General features: G+C 45.4%; 2 protein-coding genes across 15 annotated transcripts in view; one reads left to right on the top strand and one right to left on the bottom strand.

Moving 5' to 3' along the window:
* The window catches only part of GSE1 (Gse1 coiled-coil protein), a 299,551-nt gene extending 291,796 nt beyond the window's left edge, over positions 1-7,755 (top strand). For 10 of the 11 annotated variants that reach the window (XM_075838296.1, XM_075838298.1, XM_075838306.1 and 7 more), the window contains 5 exons: positions 1,234-1,350; positions 1,898-2,323; positions 2,817-3,098; positions 5,402-5,505; positions 6,591-7,755. In XM_075838296.1, coding sequence (XP_075694411.1) covers positions 1,234-1,350; positions 1,898-2,323; positions 2,817-3,098; positions 5,402-5,505; positions 6,591-6,725 — 1,064 coding nt within the window. In that variant the 3' untranslated portion in view covers positions 6,726-7,755. The remainder of the gene's footprint in view (positions 1-1,233; positions 1,351-1,897; positions 2,324-2,816; positions 3,099-5,401; positions 5,506-6,590) is intronic. The other variant, XM_075838297.1, reaches the window with a different exon arrangement.
* Positions 1-23,256, bottom strand: part of GINS2 (GINS complex subunit 2) — a 199,062-nt gene that overhangs the window by 154,233 nt on the left and 21,573 nt on the right. Inside the window, exon 6 of one of the 4 annotated variants that reach the window (XR_012850624.1) lies at positions 22,085-22,944. The exons of the other annotated variants lie outside the window; for them this stretch is intronic. The gene's annotated coding sequence lies outside the window, so the exon portion shown is untranslated. Of the gene's footprint in view, positions 1-22,084; positions 22,945-23,256 lie in introns of those variants that run through there. 4 annotated transcript variants of the gene reach the window in all.

Here is a 23,256-nt window from a genome sequence, read left to right as displayed (position 1 = left end):
TGTTTCCACCTCCATGCTTGACAGTGGGGACGGTGTTCTTTGGGTCATAGGCAGCATTTCTCTTCCTCCAAACACGGCGACTTGAGTTAATGCCAAAGAGCTCAATTTTAGTCTCATCTGACCACAGCACCTTCTCCCAACCACTCTCAGAATCATCCAGATGTTCATTTGCAAACTTCAGACGGGCCTGTACATGTGCCTTCTTGAGCAGGGGGACCTTGCGGGCACTGCAGGATTTTAATCCATTACGGCGTCATGTGTTACCAATGGTTTTCTTGGTGACTGTGGTCCCAGCTGCCTTGAGATCATTAACAAGTTCCCCCCGTGTAGTTTTTGGCTGAGCTCTCACCTTCCTCAGGATCAAGGATACCCCACGAGGTGAGATTTTGCATGGAGCCCCAGATCGATGTCGATTGACAGTCATTTTGTATGTCTTCCATTGTCTTACTATTGCACCAACAGTTGTCTCCTTCTCAGCCAGCGTCTTACTTATGGTTTTGTAGCCCATTCCAGCCTTGTGCAGGTCTATGATCTTGTCCCTGACATCCTTAGAAAGCTCTTTGGTCTTGCCCATGTTGTAGAGGTTAGAGTCAGACTGATTCATTGAGTCTGTGGACAGGAGTCTTTTATACAGGTGACCATGTAAGAGCTGTCTATAATGCAGGCACCAAGTTGATTTGGAGCGTGTAACTGGTCTGGAGGAGGCTGAACTCTTAATGGTTGGTAGGGGATCAAATACTTATTTCTCTGTGCACAATGCAAATAAATATATATCATTTTGACAATGTGATTTTCTGTTTTTTCTTTTTAATATAATCTATCTCTCACTGGTAAAATTAACCTAGCCTAAAAATTCTAGACTGTTCATGACTTTGACAGTGGGCAAACTTACAAAACCAGCAAGGGATCAAATACTTATTTCCTTCACTGTATATAGTCCCAGCTTCTTGGATTCCTGTAGACATCGATTTATCGCTCACTACAAAAAAAGTTCATGTCTAGCCCCGGCCTTAGATGTGACTCAAAGTATTGGCAGGACTGTTAAACATTACAACTAGATGATGAAACTTGGCCTCCGCCTGTGGTATAGTCCTGCCGGCTGTTAGAAGACGCAGCACGATACCGTATACTCTGAAGAGCTTCTCCACATGTTCTCTGTATACAGAGGGTAGATCACGTGGGAGAGATATTGTAATCTGCTGATGATTAAACACGCTGTCCTGCTTTTGGCAGACAAGGAGAAGCTGGTTGAAATGCTTGAAGCGATTAAACAGAAGATCGCAGCGCCTGAGGCGGTGAAGAAGTCCCTATTGGCTTCATGTCGGGGTAATTTTTCTCCTCTGCCCACAGGTAAGACGTAAGGAAAGCCACTATAATTATGCGGCACTGTGGGCGACGGACTGTCATGTTTTTAAACCAAATTTTTGAATAAGCTACAAGTCCCGTTGAGGGGGTAGAAATGCTTTGTAACCTTCAACAGGAGCAGCAATACCCCCACAACAGCCTCCTCAGGTTCCTCCGTTTTTAGGTCCACATATTGGTCATTTTCTATCCGGTTTGACGTTCTCATACTTCTCAGGCGTCAATGATGTTAAATATTGCATTTGGTCATTTTTCTTTCTAGGAAAGTAAGACGACAACCTATATGGCTGCCATTCCAATAACTCCGGTTGTGGTCACATTACGGTCCCAGACTACCACACTTGCCTAGTTCTGCAGCGATGTGCAGGTCCCCATATTGCCTGTGCATTTCCTTTCATCATTTTAATTTGCACGGCTCTGTACCGGAGTCTCAATGGCCTGAGAAATTGAACAACCTATCCGGAACTAAGAAAAATGAAGTCAATGTTTTACAATTCCGACCTTCCAAAAATAACCAGCTGTGCTTTCTTTTCAGGCGCACCCTCTCAGGATCAGACCGTAGTTCAGCCCTTGAAGCCGGCAGAGCTCTCCGCTCCGGTCCCCTCCACTTCAGGCACGGTTACAGCACCGGAACCCGTGAAGCCTCCGGAGCTCATTCGTCCAGAGCAACCAAAACTCCTGGATAGAGTCGCCCCTCTGCCGGTTCGGGTACCAACCCCCTCCGCCAACATTTTAACCACAGAGAAAATCAGGCAAAACCAAGCTGCTACTCCAGCGAAGAAGAGCTTGAGCATCCTAAATTTTGTTCGAGGGCATTCAGCCAAAGAGAATCCCGTACCGCCGTCTCAGAGCGTGAACGGAAGGAGCAAGTCCTGGGAGCCCTTCATAGCGGAGGAGTTCGCTCACCAGTTCCATGAATCTGTGTTACAGTCTACCCAGAAGGCTCTACAGAAACACAAAGGTGAGGCAACCGCCACACTGCCCCCCACTGGGGAAACATAAAACCTACAGTGTACTGCGCAGGACGTCAGCTGTGTGTATACAGCAGTATATAGACCCTGCTGTACTATATCATACATAGAATCGGTCCAAGATAGCGGCGTGCACATATTGTATACAGACGGCTGCTCGTAAGTCCGATCACAAAACATTTAAGTTTTATTCCTTTTATTTTGTGGGAGGGGAAATGGACAGAAAAACCCAATTCTGCCACTTCTTATTTTATGGTGTTCACCACGCAGGATAAATAGTTGCAGCAATTTGTGAATATTTTTCCCCTTGCAAAATGCTTTATTGTATTTATTGTTTTAGAACATTTTATTTGATTATTTATAACTTTTTCTTTTTTGGGGGGAGAATCGGATCTTTTTTCTTTTTCTTCTGCTTGAAATACCATCGCAATCACCATCGCAGGTGTCCAGACCCTTTCCAATAACGGTTTCTCGTCCCTCTAGGAGTTTCTGCCTTGAACTGTGCCGAGCAAAACCACAAACCTGACGCCTCTGTCCGCTATAACATTCCTGAACTGCAGCAAACCAGTCGGCCCCCAGCCCCACACCAGAATGGACAGCAGGGGCCCGGGCAGTCGGGGGTGGTGCGGGGGACACCACACCCTGATGTAACCTCAGGGGAAGAGACCTCTGATGAAGAGGAGGAGGAAGAAGTAGATGAACCACCAAGACCCAAATGGCAGGGAATTGAGGCAATATTTGAAGCTTACCAAGAACACATAGAAGGTGGGTAAAGGGTTTTTTTTTTGTTTGGGAGGGGGCTGCATGTGAAGCTGGATTCTCACGTTGTTGGCGCACCTTGGCCGATACATGTTGTTGCGGTTTTCAAAGTTACTGCTAGTAAAAGTCCTTTTATTGTTTATGCAGCAGAATAGCTTTATTTGGTGGCCATGAACGACATGTAGATTGTCAAGGTTTCTGGCGCAACTCGGCTGCGGTACGTCCGCAACATGAGAACCCAGCCTCATTATAAAGAAGACGGAAAAAATACTGCGTTTTCTCAAATCTTATCGTTGGATAAGTACATTCATGCAGACATCGAGGGTTTGCACATTTTGCATTACACTATGATTAAAGGGGTACCCCAGCTCAGGATCTGCCATAAATCTGTATATGCTGCGGGATCTACACCTACGTAAAGAATCGGGGTTCCCTGTCTTATCTGGTGAGGTGTCGGCCGGCTAGGCTGCTTCACAAGGTGGGACGGGGGACCCCCTTTTCTCCACACAGCTGACTATCCCATAAGTTTGTGTTTGCTTAATCCCTAAAACACCCTTCAGATGGACACTCCAGTAAAAAAAATTATTGTAGCTCCCGCTTGTCAAATACACCTGGTAAAAGGTAGGACAGGTCACCCTCTTACCGGGCGCTTTGTTTCTGAACTATCCGGGCCGCAATTATGTCATGTGACTGGCCGATTCCTAGAGCGTCTGCAGTGCGGATCGGAGGTCTCTTTCACGATGCATGAGACTCACATTGAGCGTCTCATAGGAATGCAGTGAGAGAGACTTCCGGTCCACACAGCAGACGCTGTAGGAATCATCCAGTCACCATGCGGTCACGTGAAAATAATTGCAGCCGGAATAGTTCGGCAACAAACCACCCGGTACAATAATGAAAATTCATTGGCGTGTCCCTTTAATGTCTGCCTTTTGGTTTAAAAAAAAAAAAAAAAAACAACTATGTTTTGTGTTTGAATTAATCACCATTTTCAGCATCTAAACCCATCCTGACCTAACACATTGCAACAAACTATTAGGACAGCTGTGAGAAGTATCAGTGGAGTCCATGCTGTTTATATCAGAGGATTGTCTGCTCTGGATTCATTCCTAGACAAACCTTCACTGGGAGCCGGACTAGGACAGGAATGAAAACATAAAGCCATGTGTTGGCGTACGCTGCGCGGGTAAAATACATGACGTGGATTTTCCATTTTTTTTGCAGTGTATGTGTTTTGTCTTCGTAAAAATTTTTCTAATATAAGATTATAACAAAAATGTATTTAGTTAAAGCGCTGCAGCTTCTATATATTCACTATACATAGAAGCTGCACAACGCCACTGTAAGCCGAACCCGTCAGTCAGCGTCTCCTGTGCGTCTGACACACAATCTAACCCTAATGCTGATCAAGTCAACTTAAATTTGATCGGTTATTAGGAGTAAATAGTTTTGTTTTTTTTTGGAAGAAGACAGGAGATGCTCAGGTGACTGACGGATTTGTCTTACAGCGGTGTTATGCAGCTTCTATGTATAATGAATATATAGAAGCTGCAGCGCTAATGTAATGTATATTAGAAAAATATTTAAGATGTACAAACACTGACGTTACATGGAATAAATACACCATGAAAGGTTTTTATAGAAATTTGGCATAAATCACTTCATATATCTCCTTTACTTTGGCATAACCCATGAGAACGCTGCTGAGCTTTTTATTATGCACCTCTTAAAGGGAACCTGTCACCAGCATTTCACCTATTAAACCAGCAATAGCTGTGGGGGAAAAATCATTTTTATGTATCCTATAATTGTCTTCTAAGTAGCTCTGTACTGTTAGTATTCCGTTTTTTAGTGTTCCCGCGCCGTATGCAAATGAGTGAGTTCTATCTTCATTCCTCAAGCCTTCCAGCGTTAACACCGCTCACTTTTGATTGACGGCCCCCCCCCCCAGCACACGAAAATGCACGCTTGCACATCAATGTCCTGTTCGAGTGAGTGCGCACAACGGAACGCCATAGCAGCGCATGCGCAGTAACTAGATGAGGCCCAGATAAAGCAGGGAATGGTATCGGACCATACAGGACGGGCGCACTATCTCAGATGAGATTTTGGCATTCAGGGCGGGCCAGTTTTCGGCAGTGGGCGGGCATAAGAAGAGGAACAAATGAGACGTCTGTATTATTACCATTAGACATAACGCAGGACGGAGCTGGGGGGAGATTGTCGCTGTTACCCAGATAAATCCAGGTTTTGTCATGGAGTAATTCTCTTTACATTCTGGGTTCTCATACATTTTCATTACTCTACAGAACAAAATCTTGAACGTCAAGTACTGGAAACTCAGTGCAAGCGACTAGAAGCTCAGCACTATAACCTGAGCTTGACAGCGGAGCAGATATCACACCGCATGGCGGTAAGTAAACCCCCCCCCCTCATCTGCGCACGCAAAGCCGATTCTATGACTCCAAGAATTACAAAAATATTCCTTTAGAGACTGAACTTTCTGCCGCCGGCACCAATCCGACATAAGAGATTTTAAAGGCGTTGTCCAGGATTAGAAAAACATGGCTGCTTTGTTTTAAAAGCAACTGCAATATCACACCCAACCTGTGGGCAGGTGTAGCACTCCGTCATAGTCACTTCAATGAGGCTGCTGCAATACCTGTTTTATATGTTTTTATATTCCTGTACAACCAGTTTAATGAAGAAGAGATTTACTTGAATAAATACAAATGGAACGTAGTGATTGTAGACATAAGATTTTAGGGACTGGTGAAGAAGCAGCCTGGATGGGATGTACAAGGTCCGGTCACCACAGGTCGAATACGCTGCGTAAAAACTATGCAACGTATCCGACCTAGAACCCGCAGCACATTGTGGGTTTTTCAGGCGGAATTTCTGCTACGGAAAGCAGCACTAGAAGAAAGAAAGTTTATACTTACCCTGGCCGTAGTCATGGCGATGTGTCCGGTCTCCGGATAGGACGCTGCAGTAGTCACATGGGATGAAACGTCATCCCAGAAGGTCAGCCTGGAAGAAGAACGGAGAAAGCGTCGTTCTGACAAAGCCAGGGGTAAGTATAAGCTTTTTTTTTTTTCTTTTTTCCGAGCTGCGATTTTTGCAGTGGAACCGCTGAGCTTCTACTGCAAAAGTTTCAACACTCGGCTATTTGCTGTGGGTTTTAAATCCCCATTGAATTCAATGGCAAAAACCTGCAACAGAAAAGCAACGAAAACACAGCATAAATTGACATGGATTTAAAATCCGCATCTCCTGTCCATTTCTGAGCGTTTTCACTACATCTTTTTTCCGCAGCGCGGGTCTCAGGTTTTCTCATCCACTTTACCGCTACTGTAAATGCTGTGGAATTTCCGCACAGAATTCGGTTGCGTTTAAGCTACGTGAGAACTGGGCCTGATAGACCGTCTGCTCGGGGGGGTCTGTGAGCTCGTGATGTTCCTCCGCTCATTGTAACATTTTCTTTTTCCTTTCACACAGGATCTGATGAGCCAGAAGCAGAAAGTGGCCTCCGAGAGGGAGAGGTTACAAGCTGAACTTGAACACTTTAGAAAGTGCCTTGTTTTGCCCCCCTCGCCATGGTCTAGGGTTTACTTCAAAGGACACCCCAGGTGACACCCCCTTCCTCTTGCACTAGGTCTGATCGTACAGTATAGAAATATCTATTTTATTATCTTGATATTTAATATTTTTCACTGGGAGGAACAAAAAGAAGAAAAAAAAAAGACACCTGTTTCTGTTACTTCCTGCACATCACGAGGGAGAAAAATAAAAGACAAAAAATTATAAATATATATATATGAATGTGCCATGCATGACTCAAAGGATTAAGGGAGTCCGGCAAGGAAAAAGAAATCTAGACCTCACTTGTAGCAAAGCTGCGAGAAAAGTCGTCAGTTGGGGCGCCCGAGATCTACTGCTGACTGACGTGCCGTCTACCTTCGGACTGTACCATTGTGGGTGCCTTCCTTCCTTCATCCAGCTGTCATTGCCATCGTGCTGTCTTATGGAGCTGCCACGTGCGGGTTTTATTTATCACTTGTTCTTTACTGACCATTGACGCCACCAAAATCGTCTCCTACGATATATATATTATTTTGTTTCCGCCAGGATATGGACGTTGTGTTTTCTTTTAATTGAGAAAAAGATTATAAATTTAACAAGATTTTGAAGGACTTTTATCTTACATTTAAAAAAAAATGATCCTTGCAAAGCTTTGCAGCTTGCAACAGGAATGCACTTATGCCTGGACGTCTGATCGATTAAAGGTACTTTTTTTTTTATTTTATGTTAATTATTAGCTGCGGATGGTTGAGGTGTCACTGCGAAGCTGCTACAAATCCTCCCCTGTACACGCGAAAGGAACACATTTGAAAGCCGAGACGTAATAATCAGGTGATTTCACCCACCCATTTCTGTACATATTAAAATAAGGGTTTTGTATGTTTTTATTACAGTAATTGTTATAAAGAGAAACGCCTGCCATTTATCGCTTCTTCCTTATTTTTTTTTCCGCCAGGGAGAGGGGATGATAAATCTCTCCCCTGTTAAATTGCTATTTACTGTTTGTGATCCGCTGCTGGTCAGGAATATATCAAGTGGTTTTCTTTTTTTTTGGAGAGAAAATTAAAAGTTCAAAAAGCAACTCAAAGCAGAATGTGCTGCCTGTCAATGAATGGAGTGTGATTTTACTGCACATATTGGGATACATTTGGGTCACTGAGGATTCAAAGATGCAGCATAAGGCTGGGTTCACACGAGCATGTTCGGTCCGTAAAGGACGGAACGTATTTCGGCCGCAAGTCCCGGACCAAACACACTGCAGGGAGCCGGGAGCATCATAGTTATGTACGACGCTAGGAGCATGCTCGTGTGAACCCAGCCCAACGCTGGACCCGCTGTCCGCCACAGCTACCTCCCCAAAACCGCTCTTCTTACTTCTGTTTATTTCACTAGGGAGATGAGCCAATGTCAGACGTGTTGGCAGCAGCTTATCTCCCAGCACAAGAAACGATGGCGTTAGGAGACAGTTCATACACATTAGATTGTTTGTGGAGCTGCAGATTATAATCTTAACCTGTATGGACATTAAGGACCTGTTCACACTGAGTTTTTTTACTCGGAAAACGCGCCAAAAAAACGTCCGAAAATGACATCAATGGGAGGCAGAGAAAGCGTTTATCGTGGCGTTTTTGCCCGCGGCGCTCAATGGCCGCGGGCGAAAAACGCGGCAAACGCCGTGCAGGCAGAGCAAAATCTGCCTCAAAATTCCAGACGGAAATTGAGGAAGAATTTTCTGCCCTGCAAAAAACTGTGTGAACAGGGCCTAAGGCAAAAGCTAAAACTGCCAATTTGTGTCTAATGATGACCATTGACGACGTGGGCGAGCTACAGCAGCGCAACCGAGACCCAAACAGCAAAAAACACCTCGATTCTGACCGTGGTTTCGTGGCAAGTACATAAAACCCATGTGCTTCACTTGCACTTGCCAGAAAAGTACATACGTTTTTTGCCTCCGTTTCATCAGGCACGGGCACCATAAGGGGAGGCAATTAAGTGGCTGTCACCTCGCTGCAATGCTAAAAATGATGGTGCCACAAATCTAGCGGTAGTGTGCCACGTGGCTTTCAAGTGCGTTGTTTTGTTTTTTTATATATAGGTGAAATGTTAAAATCACTTGTTTCCCCTGTAAAAAAAAACCCCCACAACTGTTAGACCATGGGGCGCACTCCTGCGGCCATTAAAAGAGTTTTTCTAATTTTATGTATATAAATCTAAATTATTGTAGAACATATTAGAAAGTTCTATAATTTTCTAATATATCTTGTGCTTTTTAAGATCTCTGATTGCTTTTAGTGACTGAGATAATGTTTTACAATGTATCAGGACAGGAGAGTCGTGTTTATCTTGCAGAGAATTGCTGTTTGCACCTCGGAGCAATTTGTATAAGATTTCAGCCTCTGGGTGGAAAAAGAGAATGTTCCCATTAACTGATAGCAAGCAGAGATATTGAAGCACAAAGTGTAGTTGCAGTACTTGGCAAAACTCCAAACACTATTTACAATATTAGCTGCTAATAATCTACATATAATGTGAAGTTACAAGGGACGGTTTGCTGTTCTCTCAGGATGTTGGTTGTCGGCAAGAAATCTACGACAGTCGGAATGAAATGCTCACACACATATTCTCGTCTGATGTGGATGACAGGGTCCCTTTACTCATCCATTAATCATCCACATTATGCTGCCCTCACGTACGGGGAGGCGCTGATCTCAGCGATCAGTCGCTTATCTGAAGCCGTTTTGGACAGTCCACATGCAGCGCCTGCGCAATGACATCAGCGACGAGTATTCATGAGCTGCCGCTAGCTCCACCCGCTCTGCTGATTGACAGATGTCGTCCTATTGGGCTGCGTTCACATCTTGCGGATTTCTAAATATTTGTCGTTGCTAGGGCTCTGCGTGAAAGTTCTCAGAAACGGCTTCACATTAGCAAATAAGTGACAGATCAACGAAATCAATGCGTCTATCACATTATGCTGCCCTCAGTGGGAACCGCATAATGTGGAGGACAGGATCCCTTAAATGCAACAATTGTAGCAGGTCATTAGTACCAACAAAGATAAAACTGTCCTTGATCTGGTCACATGGGTTGTAACAAATGCGGAGAATCGTTAACCGCCACATCGTTAGTTTTCCTTTAGGCCTCATGCACACGAACGTAAAACCGGCCGTAATCACGGGCCCATAGACTTCTATTGGCCACGGGTACCTTCCCGTTTGCTTACAGGAATGTGCCCGGGCCGTTGAAAAATATAGAACATGTCCTATTTCAGGCCGTAATAACGGCACGGGCAGCCCATAGAAGTAATTACGGGAGCGTTGCTAGGCGATGTCAGGGGATAATCACTGTCCAGGGAGTTAATTGATCGGCAGTAGCTCTTTCAGCACCAGGGACAGTGACTACCGCTGGAGTTAAAGAGGCTCTGTCACCAGATTTTGCAGCCCATATCTGCTATTGCATGTGATCGGCGCTGCAATGTAGATTACAGTAACGTTTTTATTTTTAAAAAACGAGCATTTTTGGCCAAGTTATGACCATTTTTGTATTTATGCAAATGAGGCTTGTAAAAGTACAACTGGGCGTGTTGAAAAGTAAAAGTCCAAGTGGGCGTGTATTATGTGCGTACATCGGGGCGTGTTTACTACTTTTACTAGCTGGCCGTTCTGATGAGAAGTATCATCCACTTCTCTTCGTTACCACCCAGCTTCTGGCAGTGCAGACACAGCGTGTTCTCGAGAGATCACGCTGTGACGTCACTCACAGGTCCTGCATCGTGTCAGACGAGCGAGGACACATCGGCACCAGAGGCTACAGTTGATTCTGCAGCAGCATCAGCGTTTGCAGGTAAGTAGCCACATCAATTTACCTGCTAACTCCGATGCTGCTGCAGAATCATCTGTAGCCTCTGGTGCCGATGTGTCCTCGCTCGTCTGACACGATGCAGGACCTGTGAGTGACGTCACAGCGTGATCTCTCGAACACGCTGTGTCTGCACTGCCAGAAGCTGGGCGTTCTGAAGAGAAGTGGATGACACTTCTATACACAACGCCCAGCTAGTAAAAGTAGTAAACACGCCCCGATGTACGCATATAATACACGCCCACTTGGACTTTTACTGTAAACACGCCCAGTTGTACTTTTGCAAGCCTCATTTGCATAAATACAAAAATGGTCATAACTTGGCCAAAAATGCTCGTTTTTTTAAAAATAAAAACGTTACTGTAATCTACATTGCAGCGCCGATCACAGGCAATAGCAGATAGGGGCTGCAAAATCTGGTGACAGAGCCTCTTTAATGGTATTAAAAGTTAACTTACCCAGAACTCTTCTTCTTCTTCCTCCAGTCCTGTCTCCCGGGATGATGTTTCATCCCATGTGACCGCTGCAGCCAATCACAGGCCAATCACAGGCTGCAGCGGTCACATGGGATGAAACCTCATCCCAGGAGGCTGGACTGGATGTCAAAAGAGGGACGCGTCACCAAGACAACGGCCGGGATACGTATGAACTTTTTGTTACTTTCAAACGCTGCGGAAACTCTGCCCCTTCTCTCGATCCTGATAGAGAAGGGGCTGCTGATTAGTGCAGAGATAACGGGTCCGTAAATGCGGATGGAATACTGGTGACACCGGACCCGTATTTACAGGGAGGAAAAAAATACGTTGGTGTGCATGGGGCCTCACTTTGTAAATAATTTGTTTACAAGCTGAGATTTTAGGGTGCGTGACTTCTGATACCCGCACCTAATCCATGTTCATTATAGACCCTCGTGCAGACCTGCACAACACTCGCTAATGACGTGACGCTGCACTCTACAGGGTTTTTTCTTATGGATTCTTTATGAATCTGGGAGGGAAAAGCCTCGGCTTAGTACAAGGCAGACCACAGATTCACACGACTTTCCTGTGTTTTCCGCAGTGTGTGGCTGAGATTTTCAAAATCTCATTCATTTTGGTGTTACTGTAAATGCCGCCGAATTTCCACACAGATTTCCAGTGAGGAAATTCTGCGGCGTTTACGCTGTGTGGGAACCCGTACACATAGCGGTAGCGTGAAACACGTAGTTTTGGCTGCTTGGCTTGTACTGATGGAAGTATATGCTCCCCACCGGTACAGGCCGTGCGGTATTGCTTCGCAGAACATCACTGCTACGTGTACAGCCAGCCTTAGGTCTCCCACACACGAGCGTGTTTAGTCCGTGATATACGGACCGTATGTCGGCTGTATTTCCCGGACCGAACACACTGCAGGGAGCCGGGCTCCCAGCATCAGTTATCTATGACGCTATGTGTCCCTGCCTCGCTGCGGGACAACTGTCCCGTAATAATCTTTTCAGTACGGGACAGTTGTTCTGCGGAGAGGCAGGGAGTGCTAGCGGCTCCCTGCAGTGTCTTCGGTCCGGGAAATGCGGCCGACATAAGGACCGTATATCACGGACCAAACACGCTCGTGTGGCCTTAACTATCGATTTAATATCGTTTTAACCAAAGGTCTAATGGAAAAATTTATTTAAGCTCATCTTATCCTGTACAACCTCTTAATTGTTAAGAAAAACATGGCTGCTTTCTCCAGAAACAGTGCCACATCAGGTTGCGTGCGGTATTGTAGCTCAGTCCCACTCAGTTCAATGGAGCCGAGCTGTAGTACCAGAACAACACATGGACAGGACTAGGGTTGCACGATGGATCAAAACATCGATATTTCGGTGCCGTGCATCCCAAAACGGTTCAATACCGTTAATTCATGTACTTGGATACTAAGCTGCGCAGAGCGGGGCTGCGAGCCAGCAAAAAGTGATGTAGCCGGCGCTGCACTAATTAGCGGCTGCATTGGAGACCGAGAACATGGTGTGTGCGCGGCAAAACACCCTCATGTTCGGCCTTCAGGGCCACGCTCATTATGCAGCGCCGACCACATCACCTCATGACTGCGCGTGCACACTTGTCAGTAGCGGGGCAATGGCTGTATTACATACCCGCAGCCCCGCTCTAACTGTGGAGAGAAACCACCTCTCAGAAAAACCTCTGATCTTTGCCGCTATTCCCTTGAATTCTGCAATCAAGGCTGACCGCAGCATGCAAGGGGAAAATGAGAAGAGGGGGGGGGGGGGGACACTCCTTGGATCGCATCACAGGGAATCCCTGTGACGCAATTGAGGGACATACCATATATGGGCAGACAGCTCAGGGCCCATTGAAGGACCCCAGGGCTGTCTGACCATATTTCCTGTTAGGGCATACTGAGGTCTGTTCTAACAATTGGCTGTGTACTATCAGTATATAGATCTATGCCAGTAGATGAAAGTATAAAAATAGAAGAAAAAAAAGTAAAGTAAAAACATACGCACTTTTACAATAAACATTACGTCTCAATACATAACATATACACATATTCGGAATCGTCGCAACTGTAATAACCTGCACACCAAATTCATATGGTTTTATGATTAAACTGTAAAAAAAAAAACTTCTTTCTTTCACTTGCTAATGTGAGGCTTGAGACGTGATGAATTGTAAACCTCCATGTGCCTCACATTAATACTAATTAACCCCATCATGTACCTCACACATTAATCAAATGTTGTCCATTATGACTGAGGCACATGATGGGGTTAATTACTATTAATTCATCATCACACCTCGCGCCTCACATCAGAAAACAGAAGAACTTTTTTGTTAATCATTATTATTGTTGGCAAAGTATCGTTTTTTGTATCTAGAATCGCAATACTACACGAAGCATCAGTATCAAAGTCAGCAGCCATATTTATCTTACCCTATAAAACCCCTTTAAGACGGGTGTATGAAATGTCAGTCTTAAAAAAAAAAATCTCCCCCAATGACAACAATAAAACATGAAAACTTCTCCCCCCGCCGTCTATAGCCGGGCCTAAGATACACAGATTTTCACTAAGCCATAAACCGCTCACCACTACATCCGAACCGCTCCACTCTGCTACAAGCTTTTTTGTTGTTGTAACTAGGCCGAAGTTTTAGCAAAAGTTTACCAAAATATGGGGAGACCGACCAGAGCAAAGTCACCGAAAATACCAACCCTCTAAGACTGGATTCAGACACAGCATTTTTGTGCATTTGTTGCGGCCAGGTGTTACATTAAAGTCTATAGTAAAATATAAATTGCAGTACACACAGCTGCGTTGTGGTTTGTGGTGTCTTTTAGCCAATTTTGTGGTCAGTGTTGTGTTATATTTTTCCCCCAAAGGTCACATGCTCTGCGTATGGTGGTTTTTCCAGGCATTTTTTTGTATAAACTTCTCTATAGGACCTCAAAAACGGCAGAAAAAAAACCATGTACATAATGACACCAAATGAAAAACGCCACTAAACTGACGGCTCCGGTGCAAGCTGGCGCTCAGCTGGATCCTACGTGTCAGAGAGATAATAATGAGCGCTTCCAGCGGCTCAGACACAACGATACAGCTGCCAAGTATTAGGAGCCACATCTTAAAAAGTAAAGACATAAGTCAATTTAAAACTTGTTTAAAATCAGGTGAAAACAGCTCCTGAATTTCAGACGTTTTTTGCAAGTACTTGCGTTTTTCACGGACGTAGTTGGAGCGGTTTTTCAATGGGGTCAATAAAAAACGGCTCCAAAAACGTCCCAAGAAGTGACACGCACTTCTTTTACGCACCGTCTTTTGACAGCGACGCGTAAAATTACACCTCGTCTGAACAGAACATCGTAAAACCAATGCAAGCAGTGGGCAGATGTTTGCAGGCGTAATGGAGCCATCTTTTCAGGCGTAATTTGAGGCGTAAAACTCCTGAATTACGTCTGAAAATAGGTCGTGTAAACATACCCTCACAAGTGAAAGAACCGATACAAGGTAACGACTCACTGTCAGATGGACCTGATGACGACAAGTTGAAACCCACAGTGGAAATAATAAATGCCTCTATTCATTAACAGCAAGCAGATGTAAAACCTACATCACCAGATTAATTAACACAAAAAAAAAAAAAAAAAAAGTGAAACAATCTACAGCAACATCACAGTGAACACAACAGGGAAGACTGAACAGAACGTCGGCTGCTGGACTGGACGACAAAGCAACAGAATGCAGAATAAAGAGTCATAAAAAGAGAATCTGCGCCCCTCCACCCGCTCCCTGCACTGCCGTCTATCCTCCATGTTCAGAGCAGCCATGGAAGTCATATTTATACAGCAGCCGGGCCTTATTTTTGTAAATGTTTGGGGCGGGCGGCCTCCTCCTTTGTAGGGCCGGTTCTGAGATGCTGCTTTCTTTCAAGTCCTAGTGAACGTGCAAGTGCGGCTGCAATCAACGCAGCGCTCGAATACTCTGCATCACAATAATGAGCTATTAACCACAATTACATCCGTGTGTCTGATCTATATCCTCAGGGACACTTCACCGCATCACAATTCATGAATAAGTCATGAGGAGTAGACCGCTCTCCGTGCGCACAACACTAGGTGCCGGATACTCACTCAGCTCTGCTCACCCAGAGATCCGCCCGGGTTATAGGTCTCATATCCAGGACAGGAACCTCACGACAACCCAGTAAACACAAATAACATCTCACCGGACTGACACTATAAAAACATGTGTCAACAACGAGGGAGAGGGGGGGGGTGGGGGTGCACCAACGTTACCTATGTCTATACACTGGATGATCCGGACGTCATGGCGGTAAGTAACAATTTCACATGAATTAAACCGTTTATACAGAATCTCAACTTTACAGAGGGCAGAGCAGTAGAATCTGAGGGCCTCATCTCTACTCAAAGGCTTCGTTCTCATCTGCTTCAGGGTTCCGTTCTGGCGCTCAAATACTGTATCCTTACCCATGGTACAAGCGACCCACCCTCACAGCGTCACTTCCTAGAAGGTTTTTTCTATTGACCAGCGGAATTGTTTGATAAAGGCCGGATTGTGGTCGAAACGTTACACCTTTTCTCTTATAAAGCCTTATTTAAAATAAACCTATTTTGCATATTTCAACGGAAGGAGTGCTTGAGTTTTTCATTGCAAGTATCTACGGGGTGGGAACCCCACCCACAGCACCCAGACAACCTGCAGAGTGCCACATATTTGATCTACAAATACTGTAGTGGACTGCGCTATTCATTCCGTCGAAACGACGGATCCCTTGTACAACGGAGACAAACGGAAACCATTTTCACCGGATTCAGTTTGTCTCAGTGAGGGTTCCGTTCTGATGGGAACCTCAGAACGGGACCCTGGCGCAGGTGTGAACGAAGCCTTAAAAGCATCGTTTTCTGAACTCGTTGATGATAGAGGTCATGGCGGGGGCTCTATGGAGCCCCATGGTTACTTTAGAAGCACCCGCCTTTACTGCCTTATTTATTTAATAATGCAGCTTGATTTGGGAGATTACGGCCTTTTTTTTTTTACTGCAGTTTCTGACCCGGTTTCCGCAACAGAAAACCGCGGCATAAAACGCTGTGTGAACGGGGCCTAAACGATCAGCAGATGAACGATCAAACAATGAATCATCTGCTGGTCATATAGTTTTAAAAAAGTAAAATATTCTGGTTGTCGGCAGCGCATCTTGGTGTGTAAACAGGGAGACGCGCTGCCGACATGATGATAATGTATAAGGACGAGCGATCGGAGTAACGACCGTCCGTCCCCATCCATAGCTCCTTGTGACCGGAGCAAACGAGCGCCAATCAACGATGTCTCTTTGATCGCCGCTCGCTGCACCGGCTGCACAGCGTGATTTCGTGAGTTGTGAACGCTGCGCAGCGATTAAGTCCCACACAAACTTTAACTAAGAGTCGGGATTGTGAATAGACACCGCGTCCTGGCTGGAGGTGATGTCTATTCACTGTCAAGACACTTCAGTAAAGTTAATGTGGGTGTATGTGACAGCACACACTGTGCTGAGTACAAATGTACATGAATGGAGAGAAATGTATGACGGTGATTGGTCAGCGTCATACACTCCTCTTCACAATGCCCACTTGGTTAAAAGACACATTCTGAAAATGCGTTCCAGTGGAGCAGCGAGCTCACAGCTTATGTGCTCAACATTCAGCTTTCCCCCTTCCCCATAGAGAAACACCTACGGGGTGACGGAACGTGATACTTGATTGAGTGATAAGTATATTGCTGAAATCTGCAATAATGTTCTGTAAAAGAGAACTGGTTCAGCCGCATAAGTAACTTTCTTATGCAGCAACCTCCTCACTCCACCACCTCCACCCAGCGAGGTCTCCTCTCAGACAAGGCCACACTTCAGGATCTGAACTAAGGTCCACACAGAAGACACTGCTTAAGCACCTGACCATCAGCCCCGGTCGATCTCTGAGCTTTCTTATTGTCCCCATAAGACCAAATGTAAATGTCACTTCCAGCAGGAACAAGAACACGTCGTATTTGGAAGAATTTGTTGCCAACAGTTGAAAGCAGAGGTAGCGCACTGGTAATGATCTCTGCTGATAAATTAGAAGTATGAGGACCATGTGAGTTCTATCCCTGGGGTCTCCAGCCTTAAAAGCAGTTAACCCCCAAGCCACTGTGCTGTCATGTCCCAATGTCATCCAAGGTTTTTCTTGTTGAAGGTCCGATTACCCGTTTTTAAAAGATGTGAAAAATGCACCTGTGTAAGACTGCCATGCAGCTAGCTCACAGCTTGCGTGATCCAAGTTGAGCACAGGAATCACTTCTGTGCAATGTGGGTTCTCACCCCCATGTTGTCCTCCTGGTGACCTTGGGCTGCTCCACCTCTTCCCAAAGTGCCACCCATGGAGTGATGGATTCTGATACCTGTTTGAGTGAGCGCACTGGTAATGTTCTCTGCTGATAAACTAGAAGTGTCAGGGACATGTTGGTTCTATCCCCAGGATCTTGTCCTTGTGTCTTAGTTTTGAAAGTCTTTCACCAGTGCAGGTTCACAAGGCGAGACATCCATTTAAAGGAGAAATGCATTGCCCTGTTGAGCGTCAACCGCTTGCCAAAGTTGTTGAAAAACCATCACCAAGCAACAAACTCATATAAGTAAGAAGACCACCACCTACCACGCATGCAGGATGCTTTGAACCTAGGGACATGGGCTAACTCCATAGCAAACCAGGCCCAGGTACTTAAGCCCAAGCCACCATGCTGTCATACTGCTGCCCCCTCCACAATGTGATCTTAAGTTTTTCTTGTTGAAAACGATTACCCGTTTTTAAAAGAGGTGAAAAATGTGCCCTTGTAAGTCTGCAGTGCAGCTAGCTCACAGCTTGCATGATCTGAGTTGAGAGCAGGAAGCACTTCGGTATAATGTGGGTTCTAACCCCCATGTTGTCCTCCTGGTGACCTTGGGCTGCTTCCCCTTTCCCAAAGTGCCACCTATGGAGTGATGGATTCTGATAACTGTTTGAGTGATAAGTATATTGTTGAAATTTGTAATAATCTACTATATAAATACAGCAGTCCTCAAAAGAGACAGCTGCAAAAGTAACTTTCTTTCCATAATTAACTTTCTTATGCAGCAACAATATCACTGCACTGCCTCCACACCACTATAAACACCACACAGCAGAGCTCCCTTTTAGACAAGGACACACATCAGGATTTGAACCAGGGGCTGTATAGAAGACACTCCCTGTTTAGGGTGCAGCTTAAGCACCTCACCACTAGTACTCAAGATTTTCTTATTGTTCCCATAAGACTAAATGTAACCATTACTTCCAGTCAGAATAAGAACATTTCATCTTTGGAAGAGTTTGCAACCAGCTCTCAGCAGCAGAGGTAGTGCACTGGTAACATTCCCTGCTGATGAGTTAGAAGTGTCAGGGACATGTTGGTTCTATCGCCCCGATCTCCCCCTTGTGTCTCAGTTTTGAAAGTCTTTCACCAGTTTAGGTTCACAAGGCGAGGCATACTTTTAAAGAAGAAATGCCTTGCCCTGTTGAGTGTCAGCCGCTTGCCAAAATTGTTGGAAAAAAGTTGTCACCTTCAAACACAAGCAACAAACTCATATAAGTAAGTAGCACACCATTTACCACACAAGCAGCATGCAGGATACCTTGAACCTGGGCTAACTCCATAGCAAACCAGGCTTAGGCACTTAAGCCCCAAGCCACCACACTTTCATGCTGCTGAACCCCCCCCCCCAATGTGATCTAAAGTTTTTCTTGTTGAAGGTCCGATTACCCTTTTTTTAAAAGAGGTGAAAAAAAAATAAAAAAAAAAAAAAAAAAAAAAAAAAATGTGCCCATGTAAGGCTGCCGTGCAGCTAGCTCACAGCTTGCGTGATCCAAGTTGAGAGCAGGAATCACTTCTGTACAATGTGGGTTCTAACCCCCATGTTGTCCTCCTGGTGACCTTGGGCTGCTCCCCCTTTCCCAAAGTGCCACCTATGGATTGATGGATTATGATACCTGTTTGAGTGATGAGTAGATTACTGAAATATGTAATAATCTACTATATAAATACAGCTGTCTCAAAAGAGACAGCTGCATAAGTAACTTTCTTTACAGAATTAACTTTCTTAGGCAGCAACAATCTCACTGCACTGCCCCACACCACTACGCAGCAGAGCTCCCTTTTAGACAAAGACACACATCAGGATTTGAACCATGGGCTGCACAGAAGACACTCACTGTTTAGGGTGCAACTTAATCACCTCACCACCAGCTCAGGCTGATCTCTGAGCTTTCTTATTGTTCCCATAAGACCAAATGTAATCGTCACTTCCAGCAGCAATAAGAACATGTCATCTTTGGAAGAATTTGCAGCCAGCACTTGACACCACAAATAGTGCACTGGTAAAAGTTCTCTGTTAATAAATTAGGAGTGAGGACCGTGTGGGTTCTATCCCTGGGATCTTCTCCTTGATGGCCTTTCACAAGGCGAGGTGTCCTTTTAAAATAGAAATGCATTGCCCTGTTGAGCATCAGCCGCTTGCCAAAATTGTTGTCACCCGTAAGCACAAGCAGCCAACTCATATAAGTAAGGAGAACGCCACCTACCACACAGGCTTCAAACCCAGGCACATGGGCGAAATCCAAAGCAAACCTGGCCTAAGTACTTAAGCCCGAACCTGATCTAAAGTTTCTCTTCATGAAAGTCCACTCACTTTTTTTTTTTTTTTTTTTTTTTTTTTTAAATTGTTGAAAAATATGTTCCCATGGAGCTGCCGTGCAGCCAGCCCACAGCTTACGTGATCTGAGGTGAGCGCAGGAATTGCTTATGTGCAATGTGGGTTCTAACCCCCATGTTGTCCTCCTGGTGACCCTGGGCAGCTGCCCCCCTTCACAAAGTATCACCTATTGAGTGATGGATTATGATACCTGTTTAAGTGATGATTATATTGCTAAAATCTGCAATAATCTATATATATACACACACACACGCACACACGCACACACGCACACACGCACACACGCACACACGCACACACGCACACGTCTTAAAAGAGACAGCTATATAAGTAACTTTCTAATGCAGCAACAATGGCACTGCACTGCCTCCGCACCACTATAAACACCATCCAGAGTTCCCTTTTAGACAAGGACACACATCAGGATTTGAACATGGCAGACACTCACTGTTTAGACTCCACTTAATCACCATACCACATCGATTATGCTGTTTGGTCTCTTATCCCTCTTATTGTCTCCATAAGACCAAATATAAACGTCACTTTCCAGCAGGAATAAGAACAGGTCATCTTTGGAAGAATTTGCAGCTGGCTCTCGACAGCAAAAGTAGTGCACTGGTAAAGTTCTCTGCTGATGAATTAGATGAGTCAGGAACATGCGGGTTCTATCCCCAGGATCTCCTCCTAGAAAGCCCTTCACCAGTGCAGCTACACGAGGCGTTCATTTGAAAGAGAAATGCGTTGCCCTGTTGAGCGCCGGCCACTTGCCAAGATTGTCAGAAAAACGTTGTCACCTTTAAGCACAAGCAGCAAACGCGTACAAGTGAGGAGACCGCCATCTACCACACAAGCTGCATGCAGCAACCCAGGTACATGGGCGAACACCGTAGTGTTCCTGAACTAAGCGCTCTAGCCCCAAGCCCCCCAGTCACAGCCCCCCAGTCCCATCGCTCTCATGAGACGACGTGGTCAAAAGTGACTTCTGTGGAAAGTCAGATTACCGCGCTTTTTTTTTTTATGATGTGATCGGGTGGAGCCGTCGTCCTGCAGCTTATGTGGTCAGACACAACAGTAAATGCCACCAGCGCCTCATTAGTAAAACGCTTTATCCCCGGCAGCAGCTGAGAGAGATATTCAGGACTGACGGGCTTTTTTTTTTTTTTTTAATCTATATTTCTTGTTAAAGAATGTCAGAAGGAGACGTCATGTCTGTACAGGAGCTGCTCGAAGGGGTGCAGGAACCTCAATATAAATCAAGCAGAAACATAAATCACAAAATCAAATTACAAAGACACAAGATTATTTTTTTTTGCTTTTTAAAGACGATCCTGACAGAGAAAATATAAAGCAAGAAACCGAACAACAGGAGGCGAGACGATCATTCCAGGCCCGAGCAGTGACGCTCATGTAAAGTGGATCTGGTCCTGTCCCCCCCCCCCCCCCCCCCCCATCACCTTCACCTATTAACCCTTCTTCTCCACACTGTCCCCCCCCCATCACCTTCATTTATTAACCCTTCTTCTCCACACTGTCCCCATCACCTTCATTTATTAACCCTTCTTCTCCACACTGTCCCCCCCCCCCCCCCATCACCTTCATTTATTAACCCTTCTTCTCCACGCTGTACAGTCGTTTATACTTCTTATTCTTACTAAAGATATTGCACAAATATTATACAAGAGAACGGGGTCCATGACATCTAGAGAAGCCGAGGAGTTCATTACAGGGGTCTTCCACCTTCTGACAACTGATGACCTAATCCACCGGCTAGGTCATCAGTACATGATCTGTGGGGGTCCGACACCCCGACCCCGCACAGATCAGCTGCTCCGGTGCCTCCGTGCCCTGGACTTACATGGCGGAAGCAGTTGGCTCCGGAATAGCGGCCGAGCTTCTACAGCACGGCCGCTATGATATGTACAGAGCCAACTGCTCCCGGCTCCGTACATCGCATTATGTGCCATAACATCTGGTGCCCGCAGGCCACTGGAGCAGTTTAACGGTGCGGAGTCCGGGTGCCAGACCCGCACCGATCATATACTGATGACCTGTCTGATGGAGAGGTCATCAGTTGTCAGAAGGTGGAAAACCCCTTTAACGGATTACGTCTAAACCAACTTTCTGTGCCACTTGTTGTAGCCGGGTCACCACTGATCACACATCTGGGGACAGTTTGGAGACACAGATTTTGGTTTTCACAGTTTTCTGCTTCAGGGTTTTTCGATCTTTTAGTCGGATGTTTCTCTGGTTACTGAAGGACAATTATAAACATTTCATAAGTTTTTAAACTTTTATTGACAAATCCATCAACTTTATGCAAAGACTCAATATTTACAGGGTTGACCCTTTTTCAAAACTTCGGCAATTCGCTCTGCCATGCTGGATGTCAGCTCCTGGGCCAAACCCTGACTGATGACCAATTCTTACCTAATCACTGCTTGGAGTCTATCAGAATTTCTGTGTACTTTTTTTGCCCACCCACTTTTTAAAGAGTGACCACAGGGTTTCAACGGGATTGAGATCAGGGGAGTTTCCTGGCCATGAACCCAACATTTCTATGTTTTGTTCACCGAGCCCCTTAGTTCCCACTTTTGCCCTGTGACATGGTCCATCATGTTGGAAAGAGAAATTGTTCATCACCAAATTGCTCCTGGATGGTTGGGAGAAGTTGCTCCTCGGTGGTCGCGAGAAGTTGCTCTTGGAGGATGCTTAGATCCCTTTCTTTATTCATGGTAGTTTTCTTTGGCAAGGTTTTGAGCCCACTCCATTGGACGAAAAGCGACCCCACACATGGATGGTATTTGGCATGACGCAGGACTCATGGTAGCGCCCACCCTTACTTCTCTGGACAATCATTCTTCCAAATGTCCCAAACAGTCTGAAGGGGCTTCATCAGAGGAAATAACTTTACCCCAGTCCTCTGCAGTCCAATCCCGGTACTTCCTGCAGAGAACTGTCCTCATTGTTTTTCTTGGAGAGAAGCGGCTTCTTTGCTGCCCTCCTTAACACCTCACTGTGCGGTCAGATGCACGGACACCGGCCGGCTGCCATTCCTGAGCACGCTCTGCGCTGGTGCAGAACCGATCCCGTAGCTTAATCCTCTTTAGGTGACGGTCCCGGCACTCGCTGGACTTTCTTGGGCGCCCTGAAGCTTCTTCACAACAATTGAGCCTCTACATGAAGTTATTGATGATCCGATAAATGGTTAAGAGGTTTTCACAGCAGGGACGTTTATGACACCTCCACATTATATGTCGTAAATGTCAGATAGATGCGGGGGGGGCCCACATCTGGTACCGGCACCTATCTCTAGAACGGGGCGCCCTAAACTCCGTTCCAACGCTCTGTGATGCGGCTGAATGAGGTGAATTCCAACCATAAAAAAAGGTTATATGGTCTTGAGTTACAAAAACAGCGGATCTCCGTATCTCGCTGAGCTGCGCTGTTTCTGTAAGTCCCATGACACTGACTGGTAGTTACGGAAA

The sequence above is a fragment of the Rhinoderma darwinii genome, chromosome 9 (assembly GCF_050947455.1).
Source record: "Rhinoderma darwinii isolate aRhiDar2 chromosome 9, aRhiDar2.hap1, whole genome shotgun sequence".
NCBI lineage: Eukaryota > Metazoa > Chordata > Amphibia > Anura > Rhinodermatidae > Rhinoderma > Rhinoderma darwinii.
Note: the sequence above shows the minus strand (reverse complement) of the source record. Positions and strands in the feature narration are given on the sequence as shown.